Raw genomic sequence first — 27,214 nt, forward strand, 5'->3', positions numbered from 1 at the left:
GTTGTCTCAACCCTGCTTTTTTCCGCCGCTGTTTACTTCCTCCCCTGCATCCTCTGTGTGTTTTCCTCCACAGTTCAGCTGGTATCTCCGATGTTCCGGCCGCCAAGCCGGCCGGCCTCAGCGCAATCAGCTGATCTCTGGAGTAAACAATGCGGCCGGTGCCGGGTCCGAATGAAATAAGTAATTCCAGGGTGAGGAAAACGAGTACAACTCTCTCAATCAGCATGTTTTGAGAGGGCGCAGTTTCAAAATGACAATCACAACCTACACCACCACCTACAGTAAATCTGCACCACCATCATCAGCATATCTACTGTAGTAAAGCCTCTCTGCGGTCGTCTTGGGACCAGACTGTCATGTCACCGCTGTGTGTTTTGATTCTCACACTTATATTTTCTATCTGTGTTTTTCTATTTGTTGAGTAATAAGTTCTTTTATATATTTGTTTAGAGTGTGAATCGTGCGCATTGTTGAGCCTTGTCAAAGGAGAATTTCTGTCACTGTTGAAATCAAACACTACATTTCCTGATAAACATAATAATGTAAAGTCTAAATATCTTTAAAGACTTTACATTATTATGTTTGAGACTGTATCTGAATAATGATCTCAGAAAGAGCAGTTTGTCTCTATGTCTTCTTTTGTATTTCTGCATGTAGTGATTGTTGTGATAATTAATATTCATGAATCATTTTGACAGACACTTCCTTTACCTTCTTCACTTTTAGGAAGCAGTCAGACGTTTGTCCAGTGAATATCATGTACACACAGAACATCAGAGAAACTGAAGCTCTCAGCTGATGTGTTTGTGTCTCAGGTTTTAATGTTTCACAGCTGGTTGTCACTGTGTTTAAATACTGATGAACATCTTTTCATGATAAGATAAGATAAACCTTTATTGATCCTCAGAGCTGTGAAGTGATCAGAAAATTATTTTTTAATTCAGTGACATTTTATTTATGAAGCTGATTGTTACAAATGGTAGTTTTCCTCAGAGGGTTTTAAGATTCACAAGAAGTTTAACCAGTGACATACCTTTATTATTAAAGTTATCATATTGATTATTATGGGATAGCTGTACGCAGGGATCAGTTGGGGTTTGCTGTGGTTATCGTGCTCATATAGTTCGTATATCTGTCGGATGTAGTAGGTTAATCTTGTTCGTTGTGAAGTTTATGGTGTGAGAACGACTGCAGCTTCTCTTCAGAACCAAATGTCTTTGACCTTCATACCAAACTCAGTCCTGCTGTTGTGTAACTTTATTTTGAAGGTCAGTGTACTAAACGGAAGTTTGTTTCCTGTTTCATGTGGAGCTGACTGAAGCTCCTCCTCTGTCTACACTCAAATTTCACTGAAACTTTATAATGATTTTCATGATCAATTAATCTACTCGTTATTTTCTTGATGAACTGATTAATCAATAAAATGTCAGAAAACAGTGAGTCTGATTTCCCAGAGCTCGACGTGACGTCATCTGACCGACCGTCCAAAAGTCCCAAAGCTGTTAATTATCATGTGACCAAGAAAAGCATCACATTCTCACATTAAAGAAGCAGGGAACCAGAAAATGATATAAAAAAAAAAAATTATAATAATTTTCTGTCAAGTGACCGATGGATTAATCGACTGATTGTCGCAGCTCCACGGTCAGAGACATGTCTTATGGTGTAAAAGCGAGTGGTCTTAGTCCTACCTATTTATTAGATTTGCTTTTATCATACGAACCCTCAGGTCCTCTGGTACTGGCCTTTTAATCGACCTCAAATTTAGAACAAAACCCACAGTGAGGCATTGTTTCATAACCATGGTCCATGTCTGAGGACCACCTGCCCGAGGATCAGCTGCCTGAGGATCAGCTGCCTGAGGATCAGCTGCCCGAGGATCAGCTGCCCAAGGATCACCTGCCCGAGGATCAGCTGCCTGAGGATCAGCTGCCTGAGGATCAGCTGCCAGAGGATCAGCGGCCCGAGGATCACCTGCCCGAGGATCAGCTGCCCAAGGATCACCTGCCCGAGGATCAGCTGCCAGAGGATCAGCGGCCCGAGGATCACCTGCCTGAGGATCAGCTGCCCGAGGATCAGCTGCCCAAGGATCACCTGCCCGAGGATCAGCTGCCTGAGGATCAGCTGCCTGAGGATCAGCTGCCAGAGGATCAGCTGCCCGAGGATCAGCTGCCCGAGGATCAGCTGCCCGAGGATCAGCTGCCAGAGGATCAGCTGCCCGAGGATCAGCTGCCTGAGGATCTGACTGACGCACAGACTGCTAAAGTTTTTAAAAGCAAACTATCTTCAGCCTGGCTTTAAATTTTTTTTTTTAATTTTGTATTCATATCATTGTGTATTGATCTATTTATTTATTTTTATTAATCTGTTTATCTAGCTGGTATATTCTTCCATTTCATTATTTATTTCATTATTATTTATTTATTATTATTTTGTTTATCCTGCCTCTGGTGTTTCCTCACGTACGATAACGTTTCCTCAGTTAGTCTTGACGTTTACAGTACACTGAATTGATTGATTGGTAAAATTAGAAAAAGGAAATATAAATCTGTCCATCGTGTCATTGACACTAAAATGTTAATTTGTGTGTTTTGTGTTGCAGCGTCTCCACGAGGGTGTTGTCAGGGATCTGGAGCGGTTGGAGAGGAAGAAGGAGAACCTGAGGCTGCTGGAGGAGCAGAGGACTCTGACCAGACAGCTGGAGGACGAGAGACAACGCAGACAGGCAGAGCTCCGCCCACAGGACCAGTGAGACAGGTAAACACACCTGTCCACATGGCAGCCAGGTGTTGTCACCAAACAGCAAACACAGCAACACATTAAAGCAACTCTTACCTTTCTTGCATTTCACACAGCACTTGGAAAAAATTTGAACATCCACAACTCCACCTCCCTCCAAAGTCCCATCCCCCTCCTCCATTACGTCCTCATTACGTCTATGATAGACGTAGCGTTAACGTTAGCAAGGTAACGTTAGATACGGAAGAGGAGAGCGAGTGTAACACGCCAAGAGAAGAGTATAGTATAGTATAGTATATAGAGAAGGTAACGTTAATGTTTCAGAGGCTACGCTACAGAAGGCTAACGTTAGCCATTAGCAACTGGATGCTGTGTTGTCGTATAACGTTATATGTTATATTAGAAGCAAACTAAACATAACGTTACCTGTCCTGCACAGTCAAACGCAACCTCAGAGTTTTGAAACTTATCCGGGGTCAGTGATGACTGATGAGTTTTATAATATAATGAAAATGCTACCATCATTAAATTTCATTCATTAAATTTCATTAAAATTTCATTAAATTTCATTAGATAGTACTGGTGACTGGCAACCAGTGCTTCACGATATGGTAAAAATGTGCGATTGCATTTTACTGGACAATATTGCGATTACAGTATAATAAATAAATGCTATCATGAGTCTTCCTGCTTGATTATCAAGGAAAATGCAGAGAATAAATGTAGTGTTTATTTTCCAACCGAAACATACAAATATTAAGCAGCATAAAATTACAAAACCTACATTTTTTACAGTACTGTTCTCCAAATAATATTTTCAAATAATAGTTTTTCCTTTTTTGAAAATAAAGGTATTTTGTACGAACTTAAAGGCCTTTCTGCATTTTGGAATCCGTTTCAGTACTTAATACAAAAAATGAAAAGATTGTGCAGCACTGTAAAAAAGAACAAAGGCATTTCTGCAATGTACAGTGCATCTGGAACGTATTCACAGCGCTTCACTTTTTACAGCCTTATTCCAAAATGCATTATATTCATTTTTTTCCACAAAATTCTACACACAACACCCCATAATGACAACATGAAAAAAGTTTTTTTGAAATGTTTGCAAATTTATTAAAAATAAAAAAACTAAGAAATCACATTCAGAAGATGGACGACAGGTTTCAGGTATGAATCAGCTGACAAATCATCAGTGAAGTCTTGGAGTGGGCTGAGAGCCTTGTTTAAAGGTTCCAGGACGTCCAGGTCTTGCCATGAGGACAGTAGCTGTCGCGTTTTGCGGTCTGTAGAGAGAACCTTGGTCAAAGCACGTTGTTGTTCCAGGACTCTTGCTGTCATTTTCTGCTTGGATCCCCATCATGTTTGGCAGTCTGTCACCATGGCGTGTTGTGGAAGGTAGAGCTCCCTCTGTGCCTCCCTCAAGGCTTCTCTTTTCCTCCAGCTGTGAGAGAAGTGACCCACAAGCTTGCTGCATATCCCTGTTACTAGTTTATATCCACAAGCCATTATATCACTTCTGCTTAAAAAGATAAAGACCCTTTTAAATGCCGATGTAAAAATTTATGCTAAAATGCTTGCACAAAGACTCCAGCCTTTTATGATCAGACTAGTTAATTGTGAGCAGACAGGCTTTATTAGATCTAGGCTGGCATCAGATAATGTGAGAAGGTTATTACATATAATACATGGCACCTCCTCATCGCCACTACCAGCCGCTGTCCTTTCACTGGACGCTATGAAAGCTTTCGAGTGTTTGGAGTGGCAGTATCTTTGGTCAGTGTTAGAGGTCATGGGTCAGGGGTCCTCCTTCATAAGTATGATTAGGACGTTGTATGCTAACCCTACAGCTATGGTATTGACAGGCAGAACTTGTTCCTCCCTATTTAACATAGCCAGAGGTTCCAGACAGGGATGTCCACTGAGCCCTCTTCTTTTTGCTCTATCTCTGGAACCTCTGGCTCAGACAATTCGCATGGCCAATGGTGTCACACCTATTACCATCTGTGGGACACGACATCACATATCCTTGTATGCCGATGATGTTTTACTTTATTTAAGTAATCCTCAAGAGTCTATACCTAACATTTTTTCTGTTTTTTGAAGTTGGTGATTTATCAGGCTACAGAATAAATTGGACAAAGTCAGCATATTTACACCTCAATGACCTTAATAGAAATACCACACCGCCCTCTGGTATACCAATCGTAAAACAATTTAAATATCTGGGCATTGACCATTCTGCATCACTGCAGAACATTGTAAAGTTTAACTTTGAGAACAATCTGTCTAATATCACTCGAGATCTCGAAAAATGGTCAACACTGCCAAATTCTCTCAGATCTCTCATATCAATCATTAAAATTAATGTGCTTCCCAGGTTCATCTTTGTGAGCTCAATGCTGCCTTTGCAACCTCCATGTCGTTTTTGGGACAGAGCACAACGCATTATTACTAAATTCATCTGGAACGATAAGCACACCCGCATCAGATTATCCACAATGCAGCGAGGCAGTTCTGCTGGGGGTCTCTCACTTCCCAACTTGAAGGTTCATTCTCACTGCCGCGATGCAGAATGTGGGACGGATTTGCGGAATATTCGTGCAGCGCTTTTCCGTGTTTAAACCATACAGACAGGCGCGGTACGGACGCGGTGCGGAATTTCGTTTTGTTGTGTTCCAAGTCTGCGCAGTGTAAACGGGTGTGGATGAACATGGACGACAGTAGCAGCAGCAGCGAGCTAGCAAGCTAACGTTTAACAAGCGTCAACATCAACTTTCTTTAGCACTTACCATTCTCACCGCAGCCACCAAGCTGGACAATGGACTGCCAGACGTTGTCCTTTAATTCATTGTTCATAAAATCTGTGAAACGAGGTTTATCAACCTTTCTCCCATACTGTCCTGCCTGACTGGATTTTGGACTCTCCCAGGTCTGCGCGACGTCACTATAAACAAACAATTTGATTGGCCCAGCTGTGTAGTTCCGCCGGCAAATTCCGCGGGGGTCAAAGTCTGGGCGGAAACTTTTTTCACCGCACGAAAGTGCCGCCCGGTGTGCAAACTTCCATTAGAACCCATGAAATCAGCTTTTATATTTTTCTGCGAGAATAATTCGTGCGGATATTCGCCCTCAGTGAGAATGGACTTTTAGGCTGTATCACTGGGCCTTCACATTGCGTCCTCTAGTCAGCTGATACAATAGTAAAATTGAGGTTGCATGGCGTGCACTGGAGGAGAACTTGGGTCTTCCATTAAAGCTGGATGAAGTTTTGTTCTCTGATACCCCTTTAAATAAATGTAAACTTTGCTTTGGTCCCATTGTGTCTAACCTAATAGTGGTCCAGAGGGAAACAGAAAAGTTTGTGGAATTTCATCCGATTGGAACCCTTACTCTCCTATCTTTAACAATGATAGGCTGTTGATTGGTAAATCCTCAATAAAGTTTGGTCAGTGCCGGCAGTGGTACGACAAGGGGATACATTCTTTTGGTAACATATTTGGGGACGAGGGCTTGTACTCTTTTGAGGACCTCTCTATCCAGTTCAGTTTACAACGTTATACTTTTTATTTTTATCTACAGTTGAGGACAGCCATGAAGACCTATGGGGTCTCTTGGCAGGCTCCACTTGAAGAGCACTCATTGCTCAAGGTATTACGTCAGTCGCAGGGGGAAAAGGTGTTGTCTCTAAACTGTATGGCCATATTTTGGAGAGAACCTACCTGCCATTATTTGTCAACTCGTTATGACAATTAGATATTCCTGACCTTATCCCAGGGTTTAATTGGGATGATACTTGGGATATGGTAAACCAATCTTCCAGAGACCTTGACCATCAACAAATTCACTTAAATGTTATTCAGAGGACATATATTACTCCCTGGAAACTTTACAGTGTGAAGCTTAAAGCTGACTCAAATTGTACACTGTGCCATATTGGGGCAGTTGGTACCTTTTATCATATCATATGGGAATGTCCTGGCGTAGTTAATTTCATGTAAAGTGATAAAAGATAATCTGTCCACTATACTACACACCCCTATCTCCTCCCCTTCTGTGCTGACTCTTAATGATCTCTCTCAGCTCCAGTTACGAAAACCCCAAAAGTGTGTCTTTTTGTCTGGTTTGACAGCTGCAAAGAAGATGGTCGCAACTCGGTGGAAACCTCCACATATACTAACCTGCCGGCAATGGCTGCTCACTTTCATAGATGTTGTTTATCTTGAATTATCTACATCACGCATCCATGGGGCAAAAGAGGAGACTATGAGGCTTTGGGCACAAACAGGATCTCAAAGGCCTTTTAACTTGAAAAGGACCCCCCGCCTTTTTTTTCCTTCTCCTTATAACCTTTTTATTATCTATTTGATTTACTAAATTATTCATTCGTGTTTTTACCCTCAGGTCCTGCTTCTGTGTTCCCTGTTTGGGCTTTATAATCTACATTCTTTCTAACTGTTGTAGACATCTGTCATCATCTATGATGGGCCATCATTTTATGTTTATTTATTTATTTATTTTTAATTTTAGTTTATTTGTATTTATTTANTATATTTTTATATATATATATATATATATATATATATTTATTTATTTATTTATTTATTTTTTGCTGCAGATATGCTGTGCTCGTTGGTATGTGCCAATATATATGTATAAGAAGTGTGTAGATCTTTGTATGCACATGCACATATATTGTGTGACTATATATCTAGGCAAATAATTCAATGTGAATCCATCTGTATCAGTCTGTACACTTTGTGGATCAGTCCCTTTACATATGGTGATTTGTAATTTTAACCTAAACAAAGAAAAGCGTAAAATTTCCAGAAAGGTAAGTGTTGCTTTAAAGGGATATTCTGTCAATTTCTACACTGTTGAAAAGTTGATAATGTGCAGCCACAGAGTCTGACGTGGTCCAGGACTCCTCCTGCTCTCTGAAACAGGGTCCAGATAAATGTCCGTCTTTTGAAGTAAATAAACTAAGTCATGTGGAGCAGATTTGGGTTTTAGCTTCTGGATAGATGCTCCAGACTTTCTCATCCCCTCACTCAGCTTCATCGCAGGCAAAACTAGTATTTTATTGGATTATTGTAGGCGGCACGGTGGTGCAGTGGTTAGCACTGTCACCTCACAGCAGGAGGATTCCTGGATTGAACCCAGGGTGGGGAAGCTGAGTTGTGGGTGGAGTTTGCATGTTGGAAAATGAATGACTGAATGAATGAAAGAGTATTGTATTCAGCTGACTCCTCAGCCCACAGCTCAGGTGACCAAACATGAAGTCAGGTGACCTGAAGTCTCCTGAACATGAAACCTCTCAGTGTTTGTTCCGCTGACTCATATTGATGATCCAGGGTTGAACTGTGATGGCTGAAACAGCAGGCTGTGACTCAGCTGGTGTTTACCTGTACAGGTGTCACTGAGGCTCAGAGATGGACAGCAGCAGCGAGCAGCTGGGCGGTGGTGAGGACGACGCAGCCTGCACGTCGGCCTCGGAGGGTTTGGAGGAAGGGGAGGTGGAGGGGGAGACTCTGCTGATCGTGGAGTCGGAGGATCAGGGATCGGTGGATCTGTCACATGACCAGAGTGGAGACTCTCTGACCAGTGATGTGGGCGAGGAGGCTGACGGAGGCTGGGCCTGCGAGGACATGTCCTTCTACTGTGACCGCTGCCACAAGTGGGTCCCTGCAGGTGAGCCTCATTTATCTGCTCCTCCATGTCCCACATCACGTCCTGAATATGAAGAATGGGGACGAGTCAGTAGTGTCGATGACATGACACCGAACTAAAACATTCGGTTATCAAAGATCCGTGTCCTCAGCTGGTGTCCAGGTTTGTTTCTGTCCCGTCAGCAGTTTGAGTTTGTGACTGTTTGTGTTTGTTTCTCAGCTCAGCTCAGAGGTGAGCAGCCCAGCTACCTGAAAGGAGACAACTTCTTTAAATTCATCTGCTTCGACTGCTCCGAGGACGGAAAGGAGAGCTTTGAGAGGATGAGACTCACCTGGCAGCAGGTACAACCTCACCTGCTGCTGCTGATGATGGTGATGATTATTATGACCAACATTGAACAGCAGAGCGCCAGCCTCAGGCCCCTCCCCCAGTATCAGGCCCCTCCTCCAGTATCAGGCCCCTCCTCCAGCACCAGGACCCATCCCGTCTCTTCCCCCTAAAAGCCAATCACAGCTGAACCAGGAAAGATATCAGCCAATCGTGTTGCTGTATTGACGGAAACGCTCGGTGTCACTCTGCTGTAAACTAAGTTGCCGTTGTGAAAGCGTGCACGGTACAACTGAGTGAAAACGCGGCTTTTAACCTTATTTTGGGACAAAGTCATCGAACTTTAAAGCGGCACCAGTGACACAAAGTTAAACTACATAAGGTTAATATTTCATTATAACCGAAACTTACAAAGTCACGTAATGTTCACATTAAGCAGCGAATAATTTTTACTAACCTTATGAGTTTGCTAACATTAGTTAGCTGTAATGATATAATAATGATAGACTTTATTTATACAGCACCTTTCAGACAAGACATGCAGCACAAAGTGTTTCACAGTGAGGGCAGTATGAGCAGAAGGTGAAATAAATAACTCATGACATCATAAAATCTTAGAATGAATCATAAAATCAAGATGTTAAAAGAGCTGCAGCAGCAGGAACCACATAAAGAGAGTCAGAGCCAGTTTAAGTGAACAGATAAAAACATTCAGCAAGCAGCTTCTCTGTCTACAGGTAGTGTGTTCCACAGCTTTGGCGTCACTGACGACGGCTGCATCCCCAATCTTCTCCCAATAAACCAGCAGCAGGTCATCGCAGTGTTCTTGGAGGCAGACAGTTAACAAGGGAGTTAGTGATGTAGCTCAGTTCCAGCCCATGTAGGGCTTTGTATACAAGGAGGAGGAGCTTAAGATCAACTGGTAATGTAACAGGAAGTCAGAGCAGAGCAGCTCAGACTGACCTGATGTACTCTGTCCTCTTGGTTCTGGTTAACAGCTGAGCTGCCAAGCTGATGTCACCAGCAAGCTAACACTAACGTTAGCTCCCAGTTCATGAAAGTAGATACTGGTACAACCGCAGTCTGCACATCTGGGTTCTTCTGACGGCACCGATTGAAACAACATGTTCTACTTTGTGTGTCTGGATCTTCTGCTTCTTGTCGTGGTTTTGAACAGAAGTGTGGAGTCGAGTATATAAACTGGTGGTGTTGGTGTTCTGCCTGAGGTTGGGGGTGGGGCTTGCCGCCGTACACTGTTGGCTCTGCTGGCTCTAAACACACAACAACAACACATACACACCTCCGATATATGAAAACTAAAACTAAAGGCTTCTGTTGGTTGTGAAAATATTTGTGCGTTGTCTTTGTGTCAGGTGGTGATGTTGGCCATGTACAATCTGTCTCTGGAGGGGACGGGCCGACAAGGTTACTTCAGGTGGAAAGAGGACATCTGCGCTTTTATTGGCCGACACTGGAACTTCCTGCTGGGAACAAGGTCACTGGAACTTATATTAATACTGTTATTAACATGATGTCGTATACTGACCTGTTTGTATTATACTGTTGTCGTGTCATGTCTCTGGTGGTGTGACCATGTACACATGGCCTCATGTTCACTAACTGCAGGTAACTGACTTCTTTTGCCACCTGGAACTAAATCTAGTGCTTGGTTACTCTGGTGGAAAATACAGAACTAGTTCCTGAGTTTCTCAAAAAGTTCTTAGTTCACCAGGGAACCAACTTCCTGCGGTGGAAACGGCCTACAGACGGCGAAGCACAGGGTAAAAAAAAATGCTGATGATTTGAGGTGTAACTGGTCACTGCACCTCTGCTGTTCCCTCACTATCCACATGACTCTGGTTCAGCACTTCCCGTCAGGATGGACCATTCTCCAATGGACAAATGATTCCTGTTTCAGTGTTTGATCCGACCGTCTAAAGGAGCTTTTTACTTGGCTAGATTATACCACTTGCAGACTCTACGCGCACGTGGCCGACACTTTTGTGAGCATGTATACTTGTGTGGTGGTGTGTATGTGTCACTCTGCAGTTACACCTCCAAAACACTAGTCAGTGGCGGAGTTTCTGTGAAGTGCTGTAAAGTTTAGTTGATTCTAAACACACGGTTTCTGTGAAGTGCTGTAAAGTTTAGTTGATTCTAAACACACGTTAAACACACATTAAACACACACGTTAAACACACATTAAACACATGTTAAAAACACATTAANCGTCAGGATGGACCATTCTCCAATGGACAAATGATTCCTGTTTCAGTGTTTGATCCGACCGTCTAAAGGAGCTTTTTACTTGGCTAGATTATACCACTTGCAGACTCTACGCGCACGTGGCCGACACTTTTGTGAGCATGTATACTTGTGTGGTGGTGTGTATGTGTCACTCTGCAGTTACACCTCCAAAACACTAGTCAGTGGCGGAGTTTCTGTGAAGTGCTGTAAAGTTTAGTTGATTCTAAACACACGTTAAACACACATTAAACACACACGTTAAACACACATTAAACACATGTTAAAAACACATTAAACACAAAACACACAGTAAACACACATTAAACATGGCTTAATAGACAGTTTCAAACACAAATCAGCTCCATTACAACTCAAACGGTTCACTGAAAAAACATACTAAACACGTTTTCCAAGCAAATACAACATGCTAATGTTATTAGCACAAGTCTATGGCATTTGACATTGTATAAATTAGCCTAGCAGCTAGCAGAGATTTCCTCTGCTCATATTTCAGCCAGGATAAATCACACACAGTGTGTGGAGGGTTTATTGTCTTCACAATTTATTGTTTATCTGTGAAATTAAAGTAAATCAAAGCTTTGTTTCCACTGAGGGAAATGGTTTCAGCTTACAGAGACAAACAGGAGGTCTGTGTCACTGTGACGTGGAGTTACATTTCTGGGGAGGTGCACGTCAGGCTGCGGCGTAGGGTACGGCGTAGGGTACGGCGTGGGGTACAGTGCCGATTCAATACAGAAGTATAAATCCTACATTACTCTGCAGGAAGAAGACATCAACATGGTGGAGCACGGTGGCCGGCTGCCTGTCGGTCGGCAGTCCTACTTTCTTCCGGTCTGGAGCGCAGGAGTTTGGTGAGCCTGGATGGTGGAAGCTGGTCCAGAACAGACCTCCAACTTTACGGCCAGAGGTGGACAAATCCATCACTAAGGCTAAAGGTAACCGCCACCTGCACTGATCCAGGAGAGCTGTGGCCAAAGGTCTCGGTTAACCTCTGCAGGTAAATGATACTGAGCTGATTTATTTTTTCTCCGGCAGCCTCGAAACCTGCCTTGGACCCGATCATCACCGTGGAGGGCCTTAGGAAGCGTGGAGCCAGAAACCCTGTGGAAAACGCCATGCAACTGAAGGAGAAGCGCTGTCGCACACAAGAGGCCAAAGACATCCGGCGTGCTCAGAAAGAGGCGGTGGGAGGCTACACCGACCGTAGTGCCTCCTCCACGCCGGTCAAACTGGGAGGAGGCCGTGGAGGTAGTGCAGGGCGCCGGCCTGACCTTGTCCTGGAAAAAGGTGAAGTCATTGATTTCTCCTCCCTCAGCTCATCAGACAGAACACCACTCACCAGCCCGTCACCATCACCTTCACCTGATTTCTCTGCCCCGGGGACGCCGGCATCTCATTCAGCAACACCCAGTCTGCTGTCGGAGGCGGACCTCATCCCAGACGCCATGCCTCCACAGGCTCTGTTCCACGGTGAGTTAATGTTTGATTCATCCAGTGTTTTCTGTCTGTTGTGAGTAGTTCTGTTTTAACATGATGTTAAAACCTGCTTGGACCTTCAGACGATGAAGAGATGGAGACGGAGGGAATGATTGACCCAGGGATGGAGTACATCCCTCCCCCTAGCGCCAACCTTGTTGCCCGCAAGAAGCTCCGGCCAGCACCCCCACACATCAAATGTGAAGCAGAGAGCGAGGACGATGAAGGCCGCGAGCGCGAGGATGACTTTGAAGAGCCAGTGGGACGCAGTGAAGGTCCGTCTCTCTCCACTGGCCGGTGTGTTGGTGCTGGAGGGCCTGAGCGGAGGAGGATAACTCATCCTGAGAAAACAGACGGAGCTGGCTGCATCTCACAGAGTCCTCGCTTCGCTCCCCTCAGTCTTTACGAGGAGAGGATGCTGCTGCGTCGGCTGGATGCCTGCCCCCTGGCCTTGGCTGTCACTCCACAGGCCAAACGCCTCCACAGGAAGCTGCTGGTTCGTCAGGCCAAGAGGCAGAGAGGGCTCCCCCTGCTGGACATTGACCGGGCTGTCAGTGCTACCCTCAGCCTGGTGGGAGGGATCTATGGCGCCCATGGGGTGGGGAATCTCATGCGAGGAGGAGCCATGGGAAAATACTGCACCAACAGCCAGGAGCTGCGTATTCTTGATCGCTTCCAGGTATTGTCAACATTCATCCTGGTGTTAGTCAGTCTGAAATCTTTTACACTGTCCATCTGATGTAGCCCACTGGTTTATACGCACATCCCTGCCTTACGTTGTGTCATAGCATCCTATTTCAGCCGGAATTGGTTAATGTTAAGGAAGCAATGTAACCTCAAGATGACTTTTTGTTAATGTTGCTTTTGGAAAAATTCATGATGGTAGCTGGTGCGTATATTTACACATATGTTAAAACTATTGTAAATTATTTAAATATCATTTACGGAGAAATTGGTCTGAACATGGTTCTGAACTCTGCCGGCTGTCGTTTGAAACAGAGTATCTGAGAAACTGCTCTTATAGTTACGTTGCTACCCGTCTATTAGTTACGTTGCTACCCGTCTATTATGTTCGGTACTAACAGAGCAGCAGTAAAATGTTTAAATGAAACATGCCTTTGGTAAGCGTTTGACGACTGTTGTTTCAGCCAACTGCTTTTGATTTGTGGATGATGAAGCTCTTTTGAAGAACACAGAGTGAATCACTGATGCAGACTGTACATGAATGTGTTTGTGTGCAGACCAACTTTTCTTGCAGAAGGGGCGTTCAGCAGCACTCGGTGTCCTTTTGGCATCGTCTGATGGGAGCAGAAGGCAGTTTGGACCAGAGCATCAAGAGTCCATACACCTCTCGCATCCTGAAACCATACATCAGGTAAAGAGCTTCCCAAAATGTTTAATGAGGTAAAGAGGGTCCCAAAACCTTCTGGCAGGTAGAGAGTCCTCAAACTTTGTGTCAGGTTGAGAGAGCTCTCTAACTTTCATTGAGGTACAGAGAGTCCAGAGTCCAGATACCCTCTGGCAGGTTGTGGGAGTCCTATAACCTTCTGTTAGGTAATGAGAGTCCTCAAATCTTGTGTCAGGTATTAGATTCCCAAAACCTTTCATCAAGTGAAGAGACTCCTGAAACCTTCTGTCAGGTAGAGAGAGTCCTCAAACCTGTCAGGAAGACTGAGTCCCAAGACCTTCCTTGAGGTACAGAGTCCTGAAATCTTTTGTCTGGTAGAGAGAGTCCTCAAACCTTCCATCAGTAAGAGTCCTGAAACCTTCTGTCAGGTAGAGAGAGTCCTCAGACCCTTCTGTCAGATGGAGTAAGTCCCAAACCCGTCCATCAGGTATAGAGTCCTCAAAACCTCCATCAGGTAGAGAGTCTTTAAACCCTCTGTCAGGGAGAAAGAGTCCCGAAATCTTCTGTCAAGCAGAGAGAGTCCTCCGACCTTCTGTTAGGTAAAGGGAGTCCTAAAATCTTGTATCAGGAAGAGAGAGTCCCAAGACCTTCCTTGGGGTACAGAAAATACCAAAGTCTTTCGTTCAATCAATCAATCAATCAATCAATTTTATTTATAAAGCCCAATATCACAAATCACAATTTACCTCACAGGGCTTTACAGCATACGACATCCCTCTGTCCTTATGACCCTCACAGCTGATCAGATTCAGATTCAGATTCAGAATACTTTATTAATCCCCGGGGGGAAATTGTTTTTGTTCCAATGCTCCGTGCAAAGTAGAAATAGAAATACAGCATGAATGGAAACAAGAGATAAAGATGAAGATATAAATAAAATACTAAAATAGACAATGAAATAAGTAAAATAAATATTAAAGTAGACATTAAAATAAAATAAAATAAAATAAAATATTAAAGTAGACATTAGAATAAAATAGAATAAAATAGAATATTAAAGTAGACATTAACATAAAATAAAATATTAAAGTAGACAATAAAGTAAAATAAATAATAAAAACAGTAAAGTAGACAATCTGAAATATATACAATATACAATGAAATGGTTGTAGCATTATAAATGAAATAAGAATGAGTAATTATATTGTGTGTTTTGTTTTATAAATAGCCAAATGAGTCCGATCATCAGAGGGAGGAGTTGTACAGTTTAATGGCCACAGGTAAGAATGACTTCCTGTGGCGCTCAGTGGTGCATTTAGGAGCAATCAGGAAAAACTCCCCCCCAAAAAACCTTTAATGGGTTAGATAGGGTCCTCAAACCTTCCATTGGGTCGAAAGAGTCCTGTGAACATCCGGAAGATAGAGAAAGTCCTGAAAGCCTTACGTTTTGTGACATTATCTACCTCTGACATCTGCGTGTCAATGTCATCTCGTCAGTTGAAGTAATTGTTGTAGGTAGCACAGTAATAGTACCTCTCTGTGTTTGCTTTTCAGGAGGGATTATGAGAGTCGTCCAGTGAAGCTGAGGTTGCTGGCAGAGATTAAAGCATATCCTCACAGGAAGGAACCCGAGTGGGTCCCTGAACCCAGCGCCCCCATCGACTACTGCTATGTCCGGCCAAATCACATTCCCTCTGTCAACGCCATGTGTCATGACAGCTTCTGGCCTGGTAGCAAAGACACACATCATCTTACTTACCTTGAACAACACTACTGTGAGCCTGTCTCTCTAATTGTTTTGTCTTTTTCCTCCTGCAGGTGTGGACTTGTCAGAGTGTCTGCAATACCCAGACTTCAGCGTGGTCGTCCTGTATAAGAAAGTCGTGATCGGCTTCGGTTTCATGGTGCCTGATGTGAAGTACAATGAGGCCTACATCTCCTTCCTGCTGGTCCATCCTGAATGGAGGAGAGCCGGCATTGGTACCTTTATGATCTACCATCTCATCCAGGTGAGGCTCCAGAGGTCACAGTCTGTCCATATTAAAACCCTCTGTGTTTTCAAGAAATGTTGTGTTGTTGGGACATGTTGTTTGTATTTTTCAGATATTTTTTATGTTTTTAAAGGCGTTTTTTGTGTTTTTTCAGTCATGTATTTGTGTTTTTCAGACTTGTATGGGGAAAGACGTGACACTGCATGTGTCGGCCAGTAATCCTGCCATGCTGCTTTATCAGAAGTTTGGTTTCAAAGCGGAGGAGTACATTCTGGACTTCTACGATAAATATTATCCTGTGGACAGCACTGAGTGCCGCCACGCTTTCTTCCTCCGACTGAGACGCTGAGTCCAAGACTCTGTCAACACCTGAGTCCACCTGCAGGACCTGCTGAAGCCCAGTCAGTCCTGAGGAGACAGCTGAACAACAACCAGTGTGCAGCACAATGCCTGGCACAAAGACACCTGGACAGATGCGGCTGAAAGAGGGGCGCAGGTTTTCAGTCAGTCCAAAGATTCATCACTGACTCTCCAGTTACAGACTGACGTCTGCTGGAGCCACACAACACTGACAAAATCAAACCTCACAGGATCTTTGGTGTCATGGAAAATGTGACCTTTGGTGCTTTCAGAAGAAATTTACAACTAAGAAACTCGACTGATGTCAGAAAACACATCGTTTCATGTTGGACAGATCAAAATATCATTAAGTCTGATAATGTCTGCTTCCATATGTGAGCTGGTCAATTCTTGACTGATGACGTGATGTTACGTTTGATTCACGCCACTTGATGTCTCCTGTGGTCCAGTTTCTCAGTAAACTTGTTTTTCCTCTGAATGTTTCTGAGACATTAAAACCAAAACAAGTTTAATAATCAAAGTTTAGCAGCTGATTCATATTTAGAAGTGAAACATGAGCACATGAACTGGCGTCTCTTCCCTTCCGGCACATTCAGCAGACTGCAGTTTGTCCAGCAGGGGGAGCTGTAAGTTCCACAGCAGGTGATGTGCTGACGTTGCCCTCTGCAGGTAAAGAAAGAAATAGCCCCAGTGTAACATTGAACCAGGCGACAGCTAAAATAAGATGATTAAAAAAGGACTGTGAATAAAAAGTACGAGGAGAGAAGTTCAGCAGGAGGCTTTTTGAAACTAAATATTCACTTTAGATGATTTTGTTATTCGTGGTTAAAGACTGATGGCCTGGAAGACTGTTGTTATGTGAATTTAATTATTTTTTTCTTCAGAAAAAAATGAGCTGTTGCAGCATAGACATGTTAATTTTCACGACTGACTGGAAGTTGTGTGCAAATCCTGCTAAAGAAAGATAACCCCAATCAGCCTGATGGTGGCGCTGTAACTAAGACCCAGACATTTTGGAAAAGCCACACCCCTCACACCATAAGAGGGACTGTGTTGGAATTCGACACCCAGCTGAATGTGCTTGACAAAAAAGCCTCAAGAACCATTAAAGTCTGTGAAACTAGATTATCCGCCATTTTGAATTATTATCCAGTGAACTTTAGAGGGGGCGTGGCTCAGCACATATTTAGACCTAACTCCACAACGACTGACTGAGCCAATCATCTCAAAAGTTGCAGGAATAATCCCTGAAAGTTTCAATGAAATTGGCCATTAGGGCAAGGCAGGTTTATGTCTACAGCACATTTCAGCAACAGAGCAACGCTGTTTCCCAAGTAAAATATCAAATGCAGCGAGACAAGGCGCAAAAGAAACACAGTGTAAAAGGATGTTTTAAAAGCAATTCTTCAAAGAACAGAAAATAAAAAGTCAAAATATACTGACACAGGTATAAAAATACAAGAATAAAACTTACAGTTCAAATCAGTTAAAGTATTTGTAGAATATAAATCACAGTTCAGTGTACGTCAGCAGTTCCCAACCGGTGCAGATTTCTCCTCCATCATCAGTTCAAGGTCCACACAGTTTAATACACTCAGCGGCATACTTGAGTTTTGTGGTGTTGTCGAAACAGTTTCATGTCTGTCAAGTAGCTGTCTGTTAGTCACTCACCCTACAGCAGGAAACAGCACTTCATGATAAAAGCTCTGTGCATGATACTCACTGCACTTCAAGATAAAGTGTCGTTTTTTTGACAAACACCTCAGAGAGTCACTAGCAGCCCATTCAGAATGGATCTGCAACTCACTTTCGGACTGCCACCCACCAGTTGGGAACCACTGCTGAGAGAAGTTAATAAATTTTTGATTTAATAAAAAGCAGCAGGAAACAAAAGTTTTAAGTCTTGATTTAAAAGAAGTGAGAGTTGGTGTAGAGCTGCAGTTTTCTGGGAGTTCTGATCTGTGGAGAATAAAAACTGCTTCTCCATGTTCAGTCTCGACTCTGTGGACACAATGCAGACCTGTCCCTGAAGACCTGAGAGGTCTGGATGGTTCAGACTGTAGCAGAAGGTGAGACCATTCAGAGCTTTATTTTGAAAGGGATTCTCTGCCAGACAGGAAGTTAATGTGAAGACCTCCTGTGAAGAACTGTCTCGGTCTCAGTGAGTACTCGAGCAGCAGCGTTCTGAATCCTCTGCAGTTGTCTGATGATAAAGACTCTGTTACAGTAGTCGAGTCTACTGAAGATAAATTCATGGACAAGTTTGTCCAGATCCTGCTGGGACATCAGTCTTGGCAGGATCAGTCCTTTTGTCTTCAATATGTCCTGAAGGTGACGGCAGGCAGACTCTGCAACTGAATGTAGCTGTTGAAGTTCAGCTCTGAGTCCATGACCACAGATTTCTGTCTTCCTCTGTGGTTCTTAACATTGAGCTCTGAACATTGAAATCGTTCATCCTCACCTCCAAAAAACGATGACCTCAGTTGTCCCTTTGATTAATTGAAGAAAATTGCGTCACATCCAATCCTTGATTTGTTCGATGCTTTCAGTCAGAGCTTGAGTTGGACCATCGTGTCCTGGTGACATTGTTATGTAAATTTGAGTGTCATCTGCAGAACTGTGGCAACATATTTTCTGAGCCAGTGAAAACATGTAGATGTAAAACAGAAGTCCCAGAATGGAGCCTTGGGGAACTCCTCGTCATTTTTGTCCACTCAGACTTGTAATTCAGGCATGAAAATCGCTCACCTTTCGGCGAAATTTGCCATTATAAATGCAAAATAGATGACTTACGTGAATCGTGTAAATCCGATGAGAAATTTTTTTGGAGGGGGGGGGGGCCCTATTTGTTAAGTAGGAATTTAACCAGTTTCGTACTGTGCCAAAAAGTCCATCCCAGTTTTCTCATCATCTCCTAATATGTTGTGGTCGACGAAGTTAAATGCGGCACTGAGATCCAGAAATACTGAGACTGAGATTCTGCTGCGGTCTGTGTTTGAGTGGACGTCATTAAAGAACTTAACGAGAGCCGTCTTAGTGTTGTGGTGGTGTCGTCCAAAACCTGACTGGAGGACAACAAAATTGAAGTTTAGTGCCATGAAGTTATTCAATGGGTGAAAACGGCTTTTACAGTGACTTAACCTAAAAATAGGAGGTCTGACATATTTAATCATAATATATAATCAATCAGTAGTGACGGGTACAGATTATTAGTGTGATGCTTCTGCTGAGTTGTTATTTCACATTTTTCTGTATTTTTTTAGCATCTAACTGCTCCTGCATACTTTCAGCCACAGAATGTTCAGCTCTTTGAGGTCATGGTTGCCATGACTTTTTTTTTAAATCTTTCTTTAAAAAAGGTTGTTTTGCTGCCTCTCACAGCAGCTGGAGTCTGAGAAAAAAATAACTTCATTCACTGGGCCGACTGCCGGCAACTTTTAAGGTGGAACGTTAACTTGTAATGTTACTCAATGCATGAGTTGATGACGTGAACCCATCAGCACACCTTAAATTTCACTGTGACAACTTTGACCATCACTTTAGTTTTTATATGACACACACTTTTAGTAATGACTTTAAAAATATAGATTAATTTGGAGCGGATTATGTGAAGGTCATATATTCTAATCCTCACTTCCTGTGGGCTACAGCAACACTAAACCCCTGAGCTTGCCTGAGAAGGACTAAATGCACAAAGCTGCTATTTTTAAATATCCCATGGAGAGAGACTCTCACTGCAGCCTGTTCTATTTTGTTCTGAAAATGTGGGCGTGCAGCCTCGTTCTGTGGACGATAAACCAGGTGCAGACTTCCATCTGTGTCACCGCTGATGAGGAAATACAGCGAGTGCTGGACGGAGCAGTGAGTGACAACAACCCCGCCCACATTTAAGAGGACTGTCTGAACAGACCCAGGGTCTAGGTACCATGTCTGAAGGGTTACTGCTGGTTCCAAAGGGACTGGACTGAAAGGGTTTGGTGGAGACGGGGCTGATGGGACAAAATGTTGAGAGCTGGAGTGGAGGACTCGACTGTCAGAGTGCAGAGAGCTTCTTCAGCATTTCTCTTAAACTCGCTGTCACGCCCGCAAATTTTCATTCTACACACACCAATCAGTACATCCAATCTTCAAACCTTTATTTAATTTCACTTTGGCATTCTACTCCCGACAGAAAGTATTTATACTTCTCTACATTTTTTGATCCACTTCTACTCCTGCATACTTTTAGCGACTGAAACCATTCATATCCAAACATTCTGCTCTTTTACAACATGTCACTAAAATGCTTCAGCATTTCTAATTTCAGCCTTTTCAGTTGATGTTAAACCTTTGACCTTTTCTAGCAGTGTGTTTCTTAACATCTTTATGTGAAGCAGTTCAGCTTCCAGTTCTGCGCGTCTTACGTTGTAGCTTTCAGTTTTTTTCAGCGGTGTAGTTGATGCGTTTGAGCTTCTTTAGGCAATTTCTTTTTCATATTTCTGCATTTCAGCTGTCAGCATCCACACGTATTTTGTGCAGGAAACGTATTCTCTTGTTGTCTTCGAAGAACTGCTAGATGACTGCAGCGTTTAAGGCCTGTGGGAAGACACCTGAGAGGAGGGACAAATTAAGATTTGTAGAAGTTCTGAGGCCAGGAATGTGACAGTTTTGAAAAAGCCTGTTGGCAGAATAGTAAGACAGCAGGGGGCGCTGCAAAAGCAAAACAATGGTGGTACCATAACACAAACACAAACACATAAACCATGTGTAAAATTTTAAAATGGCTCAACAGGGGGCGCCACCAGCTCCAAACACGTGAACTGGCTTTGTGAACATTTGTGTCATAAATCAATGAGTTTGTCCAAACATCACCAAACTCTGTGGATATTTTTAATGAAGCCTTTGAAGCGTCTTCCCAAAATATTTCTGCAGCTGACCAACAGGAGGTGACAGTGTTGTCAAAGAAGGGCGTGGCTTGTGAGAGCTTTAAACGTAAACACATGAGTGTCTCTGTCCAACCTGTTTATTTCTGTACAGAAACAGCTTTCAACTTTAAACAGTCCATGACAGCTTGGACCTCAAATTCACCACTTGTGGTTTTATTTGAAGTTCATTTTTTTAACAGAAAATAATTCAAAGCACCAAAGACAGACTTAAGTTGGTGAACAGTGTTCATGAAAAAGTATCTGAAACGAAACACGTCCAGTGAACCAACACATCCAACCACAAAGCAGTAAGAGTACTAATGTGAGTACTGTCTGTGCCACAGGTCTAAAATACTTCATTACTTGATGTTTTTTTAAGAGTAAACATGTTTTACATATGGATCCAGTTTTCCCAACATCTGGATGCTCCACATCAAACCAGCAGATTGTTGGTTTCGTTCTCACTGTCAGAAAACATCCAGGTTCAGTTTGGGTTTTCCCAGTTTACCCAGTAAGTCCAGTCCGGTCCGAGCAGCCAGCAGAGACACCATGTCGTTACAGCCCGAGTCCACCGCCACGTCGTACGCCGTCTGACCCCTGGCGTTCCTCCGCCTCACAGTGGCCTTACAGCTGTAACCGGAAAGAGAGGATAATGTCATGATGATGTCACTCTGACATCAGGAAGTGGGAGGAGCAACAACAGTGGCTAAATAATCTCTGTGAGATCTGTGGAAACGTGTCGAACCAGTCAGGAGGAGGATCCTAAAGAAACCAGGTGACCTCACAGTTTTTCAGATGTGTTTCTGTGAGTGTGAAAAAATAAACTCTTCTTTATCCAGGTAAACATTTTATAAGAAAAATAACAAACGTCTTTTTGTCATTTGACTTTACAGCAAGAAGAGTCGGAGTCCCTTTGTACCAAGGCAGCGGCTCAGCTCCACAACAGGTGTTCACAGGTATTTTACCACTGACCGGCGGATACGTGTTCATGTGCAGCAGTACTGGAATCAGTTCTGTTAGTAAAAGTACCAGTAGCGATTTTCTCTGAGTCATAAAGAGGTCACATGTCGGAGATGTGTTCGTACAGGTGTGTTATACCTGAGCAGGACCTGAGCACACTGCAGACCTTCAGAGCCCAGAGCCGCAGCCTCATGCAGAGCTGTGTTCTTCATCCTGAGGAGGAGGAGGAGACTTGTCAGACATGTTGTTTGTGTTTTTCAGAGATGTTTGCATGTTTTGGTTGTGTTGTGTGTTATGTGTGTTCGGAGGAGGATCAGGAGCTTTTAAATGTTATTCAGGTTGCGTCTGTCTCAACGTGTCAGGTAGCTCCTTGATTCCGTTCATTGTTATGAAAATCTGAAGTGATGTAAAGTGTCAGTTTGTGCAATGTTTGGTTCACGTGGTGACTTCAGGACGTTTGGACTCCAGTTTTTCTTGGCATTGACTTTATATGAAATTTGTCTCAAATATTCACTGACATCGCTTTCTCTTTGGTCTGAACCATAGACTGTATATAAAGATGGACGACGTGTCTCCGCTTCCCACTGTACAAAAATGAAGCCAAAATGTCTCTCATACCGCCGCTGCCATCTTGTGTAGCTGACGTCATGATCTTGGGTTCCCGCCCATACACCCACCCGACCAATCACAAGCAGCACTTTTGATCATGAGTACACAGCTGTCAATTATGATGTCACACCCCCTTTTTAATTTAACTAACTGATTAAAACCAAAGTGATCAGAAAAACAAACACTTGAACAAACCTCAGCGTGAGAACGACCTGAAAATGACAGAAAACATCTTTGGGAAAAACTCTGTCCAATGTCATGCCTGCTAACATGAAGGGGGTGGGATTTATGACTGCAGCCAGCCACCAGGGGGCGATCCAGATGTTTGGAGTCCAATACCCACTGAAAACGTGTTTGACTTTGTGCAGAGTGTTCAGACGCAGCTCTCACTTTGGTCATACAGGGACCAGATGGCTCTTAACAGCAGCCTAGGTACCCGTATTCCACAGGACAGCTGGGGACATGATCATAAGCACATGTAGACTGGATGGAGAAACTGCCATGACCCCCAGCAGCCCTGCGAGGGTAAAGAGCTGGTTCACCGTTCCGCAACCAAGACGGAATCTGCATCGCTCCTCCTGAATCTCAGGTTCAACAATCGGAGCCTCCTTTCCAGCACCATGGAGTAAACTTTCCCTGGGAGGCTGAGCATTGTGATACCCTGATAATTGGAGCACACCCTCAGGTCCCCTTTTTTAAAAATGAGAACCACCACTCCATAATTTCCGTACCCGACCTCCACGCAACACTGAAAAGGTGTGTCAGCCAAGACAGCACAACAATGTCCACAGACTTCATCATCTTCATCCACACCTGGCACCTTGCTGCTGGGGAGCTTCTGACTACCTCAGAGACCTCTGTTAGGGATATGGACGAGAGTTCCCCCAAGTCTTCAGACTTTGTCTCCTCCACGGAGGACATGATGGCCGGGTTCAGGAGTTCTTAAAAGTGTTCTTTACACCTTTCAACAGTATCCCCAGTCTGGCTCAGCAGCTCTTCTCCCCTGCTGAACGCAGTCTGAGACAAGCCGTGCTTTCCCTTCCTGAGGCGTCTAACGGATTGCCAGAACTTCCTTGAGGCCAACTGAAAGTCCTTCTCCATACCCTCCCCAAACTCCTCCCACACCCAGGTTCTTGCTTTGGTGAATACCACAGCTGCAGCCCTTCTGGCCTACCGGCACCTGTCTGCTTCTTTAGGACATCCCTTGACCAACCAAGCCTGAAAGGCCTCCTTCACCCTTGGTGTCCATCAGTGGGTTCTGAGGTTGCCCCCACGACAGGCACCAACAACCTTCTAACCACAAAAAATACCTTAAAAAAGGTCTTCGAGGTCTTCAGCTCCCACCTGGAGAAGAATTCAAACAGGGGCCTCAGCCAGACTTTCCCAGTTCACCCTCACTACATGTTTGGGTTTACCAGGTCTGTCCAGCAGCCTCCCTGCCATTTGATCCAATTTACCACCAGGTGGTCATCAGCTGACAGCTCCAAGTATATCTAGACGTTCCACGTCTCTGGAGACGGTCTGCGATGCTAGCGCGGAGCACGGCTGGGTGCCTGCAACGCCTGCCACCCGCCACACAGCCGACCCTGATGCCTGTCCCTGCAGGTGGAGGGCCATCAGGGTGTCGACAGTAACATTTAAATATGGACATTATGTTTCAGCTACATCAACGATACAACAAATGGTAATGAGAAAAGTGAGTTTTAACCAGATTCACTGTTTTTTGTGGATTTTGTGATATAACAGAGAAGTTTTTGTAAAAACAGAATAATTTGTTGTAAAATACTGAGAAATTATCTTGATAATATCCAAATATGTTGTTCAAAACTGAGCAGATGTGATTTTCTCGTGTCTGCAGTGATAGTCATGAAGAACTGAAGCTGATCTCAGGTCTGTTGTTTGAAGTCTTACGGTCCAGACTGCTGATCGACGGCGGCTCCTCTCTGCACTAAAACAGGAAGGACATCATGGTGGCCGTTCAGCACGGCGACCGCCAGAGCATGTTGGCCATCACTGCTGCAACAGGAGGGATCCGCCCCCTGGTGGAAAATGAAGACACAAACAGACCAATCAGTGTAAACTGTGTCAGGTGATCCAGAGGAAGCTGCTGATTGGCTACAAAGGCATACCTGATCCAGGAGCTGCTGGATGACGCTGACTTGACCCTGACCCGGACTAAGCTCCTTCAGCAACTGCACGTCCTTCACCTGGAACCAGGAGAACCAATCAGAGAGGAGATTTCACTTCTGACTGAACAGGAAGGCAGGTAGACTCAGTTGAAGAACTCCAGCTTCATCCTCTTCTTCTGTTTCATTATCAGACTGATGGTTTCTTACCGGAGGTTTTGGTGTTAGGTTCAGTCTGGGAGGCTTCGTCACACCTGGAGACGGATCACTTCCTGTCAGACAAACAAACAAACAAACCACTGAGGAACGCTGGGCTCATGCTTCAGATACTTCCCTTCAACCAACTGTGTGGACTGACCATCAGCACCTTTAGCGTCAGCTTTAGCATTAGCTTTTAACTGAATGAAATAGTGGAAACCCTGAGGAGGTCAATTCTGTTGTGACACATTCCGGTGTTCATACTCCTGTTCTGCTCCTGTCTGCAGGCTACATGCTTTAAATGATGTCACTGATCAGGGACGTCCTGGGGCCGATCAGCTGCTCAGGATCAGCTGTATTGAGATGTACAGAACCCAATCTGATCTGATCTTTTCTCACAGGTATTTTTCCAGGTGACGGGGACGCTCAGTTATCAGTGACTGCGATCGTCTCGTCCATGATATGTGACGGAGGTTTTGTAGCTAATGAATAATGTTCTTACTGAGACCGCTGCTGTGGGCAGATCGCTCTGTAACGCTGCTCAGAGTCTCAGTCCGACCTGCAGTTCCAACGCTGTCACCTGCCGGACTCACCTGAGGACAAACACTCCATCAGTCACATGACTTTACTGATGAAACACAGAAATGAACTAGGTGTGTCTGCAACGTGTCGGGACTCAAGAACAGACCTGATGTTGTTCTTCCCGTCCCGCCGACACAAAGCTGACGGTTATGCTGACTTCATAACGATCTTCTTGAATCACAGCAGAAACCATCTGAAGGAGAGGCAGGAACACAACACGTCTTGTGACATACCTGTACAGGTGATCTTAATGACCTCACACACAGGAAGTGAACTCAAACGACCCGCTCACAGATGAGTCTCAACATGAGTCTCAAACTCCTCTGAAACTTCAGTGAATGTATTCCAGTGATGATGTCACTGCTGTACAGGTGAGGTACAGGTGAGGTGAGGCGTACCCGACCCAGACGAGGTTCTCCCAGCAGAGCCCTGAAGGGTGCGTTGTTCTGAGCGTAGCTCCTCAGGTGAGCGCACACGTGATCCAACTGCTTCCTCCAGTAACCTGAAGACACGGAAGACTAATAAGACGACTGAGTCCCACCTCTACAAGTACCTGCAGTACTGTACCTCTGTAGAACTGTACCTCTGTAGAACTGTACCTCTGTAGAACTGTACCTCTATAGAACTTTATCTCTGTAGAACTTTACCTCTATAGAACTTTACCTCTGCAGAACTTTATCTGCAGAACTTTACCTCTGTAGAACTTTACCTCTGTAGAACTTTATCTCTGTAGAACTTTATCTCTGTAGAACTTTACATCTGTAGAACCTTATCTTTGTAGAACTTTACCACTGTAGAACCTTATCTTTGTAGAACTTTATCTCTGTAGTACTGTACCTCTGTAGAACTTTATCTCTGTTGAACTTTATCTCTGTAGAACTTTACCTCTGTAGAACCTTATCTTTGTAGAACTTTATCTCTGTAGAACTTTATCACTGTAGAACTTTACCTCTGTAGAACTTTATCTCTGTAGAACTGTACCTCTGTAGAACTGTACCTCTGTAGAACTTTACCTCTGTAGAACTTTACCTCTGTAGAATCTCTGTAGAACTTTACCTCTGTAGAACTTTATCTCTGTTGAACTTTATCTCTGTAGTACTATACCTCTGTAGAACTTTATCTCTGTAGAACTTTACCTCTGTAGAACTTTACCTCTGTAGAACTTTGTCTGTAGAACTTTACCTCTGTAGAACCTTATCTCTGTAGAACTTTATCTCTGTAGAACTGTACCTCTATAGAACTTTATCTCTGTAGAACTTTACCTCTATAGAACTTTACCTCTGTAGAACTTTATCTCTGTAGAACTTTACCTCTGTAGAACTTTCTCTGTAGAACTTTATCTTTGTAGAACTTTACCTCTGTAGAACCTTATCTCTGTAGAACTTTACCTCTGTAGAACTGTACCTCTGTAGAACTTTACCTGTATAGAACTTTATCTCTGTAGAACTTTACCTCTATAGAACTTTACCTCTGTAGAACTTTATCTCTGTAGAACTTTACCTCTGTAGAACTTTATCTCTGTAGAACTTTATCTTTGTAGAACTTTACCTCTGTAGAACCTTATCTCTGTAGAACTTTATCTCTGTAGAACTTTACCTCTGTAGAACTTTATCTCTGTAGAACTTTATCTCTGTAGAACTTTACCTCTGTAGAAC

General features: G+C 43.6%; 3 protein-coding genes across 4 annotated transcripts in view; 2 read left to right on the forward strand and 1 right to left on the reverse strand.

The window, feature by feature from the left end:
* Positions 1–2,752, forward strand: part of LOC126389879 (protein PET117 homolog, mitochondrial) — a 6,740-nt gene extending 3,988 nt beyond the window's left edge. Inside the window, exon 2 of the mRNA XM_050043836.1 lies at positions 2,603–2,752. Coding sequence (XP_049899793.1) covers positions 2,603–2,752 — 150 coding nt within the window. The remainder of the gene's footprint in view (positions 1–2,602) is intronic.
* Positions 2,753–8,171: 5,419 nt separating this feature from the next.
* Positions 8,172–16,654, forward strand: kat14 (lysine acetyltransferase 14). The gene is made up of 10 exons (XM_050043725.1): positions 8,172–8,430; positions 8,629–8,750; positions 10,110–10,231; positions 11,768–11,940; positions 12,041–12,475; positions 12,565–13,160; positions 13,723–13,856; positions 15,384–15,559; positions 15,648–15,838; positions 15,996–16,654. The coding sequence occupies exons 1-10, from the start codon at positions 8,172–8,174 to the stop codon at positions 16,167–16,169; spliced, it is 2,382 nt and encodes a 793-aa protein (XP_049899682.1). The 3' UTR covers positions 16,170–16,654.
* Positions 16,655–20,305: 3,651 nt separating this feature from the next.
* Positions 20,306–27,214, reverse strand: part of dzank1 (double zinc ribbon and ankyrin repeat domains 1) — a 30,060-nt gene continuing 23,151 nt past the window's right edge. For both annotated transcript variants that reach the window (XM_050045482.1, XM_050045481.1), the window contains exons 14-21: positions 25,958–26,061; positions 25,666–25,752; positions 25,480–25,570; positions 24,990–25,051; positions 24,783–24,860; positions 24,565–24,692; positions 22,183–22,257; positions 20,306–21,714 (exon numbers count right to left, since the gene is read on the reverse strand). In XM_050045482.1, the coding sequence (XP_049901439.1) occupies positions 21,552–21,714; positions 22,183–22,257; positions 24,565–24,692; positions 24,783–24,860; positions 24,990–25,051; positions 25,480–25,570; positions 25,666–25,752; positions 25,958–26,061 (788 nt within the window). In that variant the 3' untranslated portion in view covers positions 20,306–21,551. The remainder of the gene's footprint in view (positions 21,715–22,182; positions 22,258–24,564; positions 24,693–24,782; positions 24,861–24,989; positions 25,052–25,479; positions 25,571–25,665; positions 25,753–25,957; positions 26,062–27,214) is intronic.

The sequence above is a fragment of the Epinephelus moara genome, chromosome 5 (assembly GCF_006386435.1).
Source record: "Epinephelus moara isolate mb chromosome 5, YSFRI_EMoa_1.0, whole genome shotgun sequence".
Taxonomy (NCBI): Eukaryota; Metazoa; Chordata; class Actinopteri; order Perciformes; family Serranidae; genus Epinephelus; species Epinephelus moara.

Excerpts from the sequence above, each read along its gene's own strand:
- kat14 (XM_050043725.1), top strand. The coding sequence starts at position 8,172 with ATGGACAGCAGCAGCGAGCAGCTGGGCGGTGGTGAGGACGACGCAGCC. Across the intron at positions 8,751-10,109 it reads TGAGACTCACCTGGCAGCAG|GTGGTGATGTTGGCCATGTA; the intron begins GTACAACCTCAC and ends TCTTTGTGTCAG. Across the intron at positions 10,232-11,767 it reads AACTTCCTGCTGGGAACAAG|GAAGAAGACATCAACATGGT; the intron begins GTCACTGGAACT and ends ATTACTCTGCAG.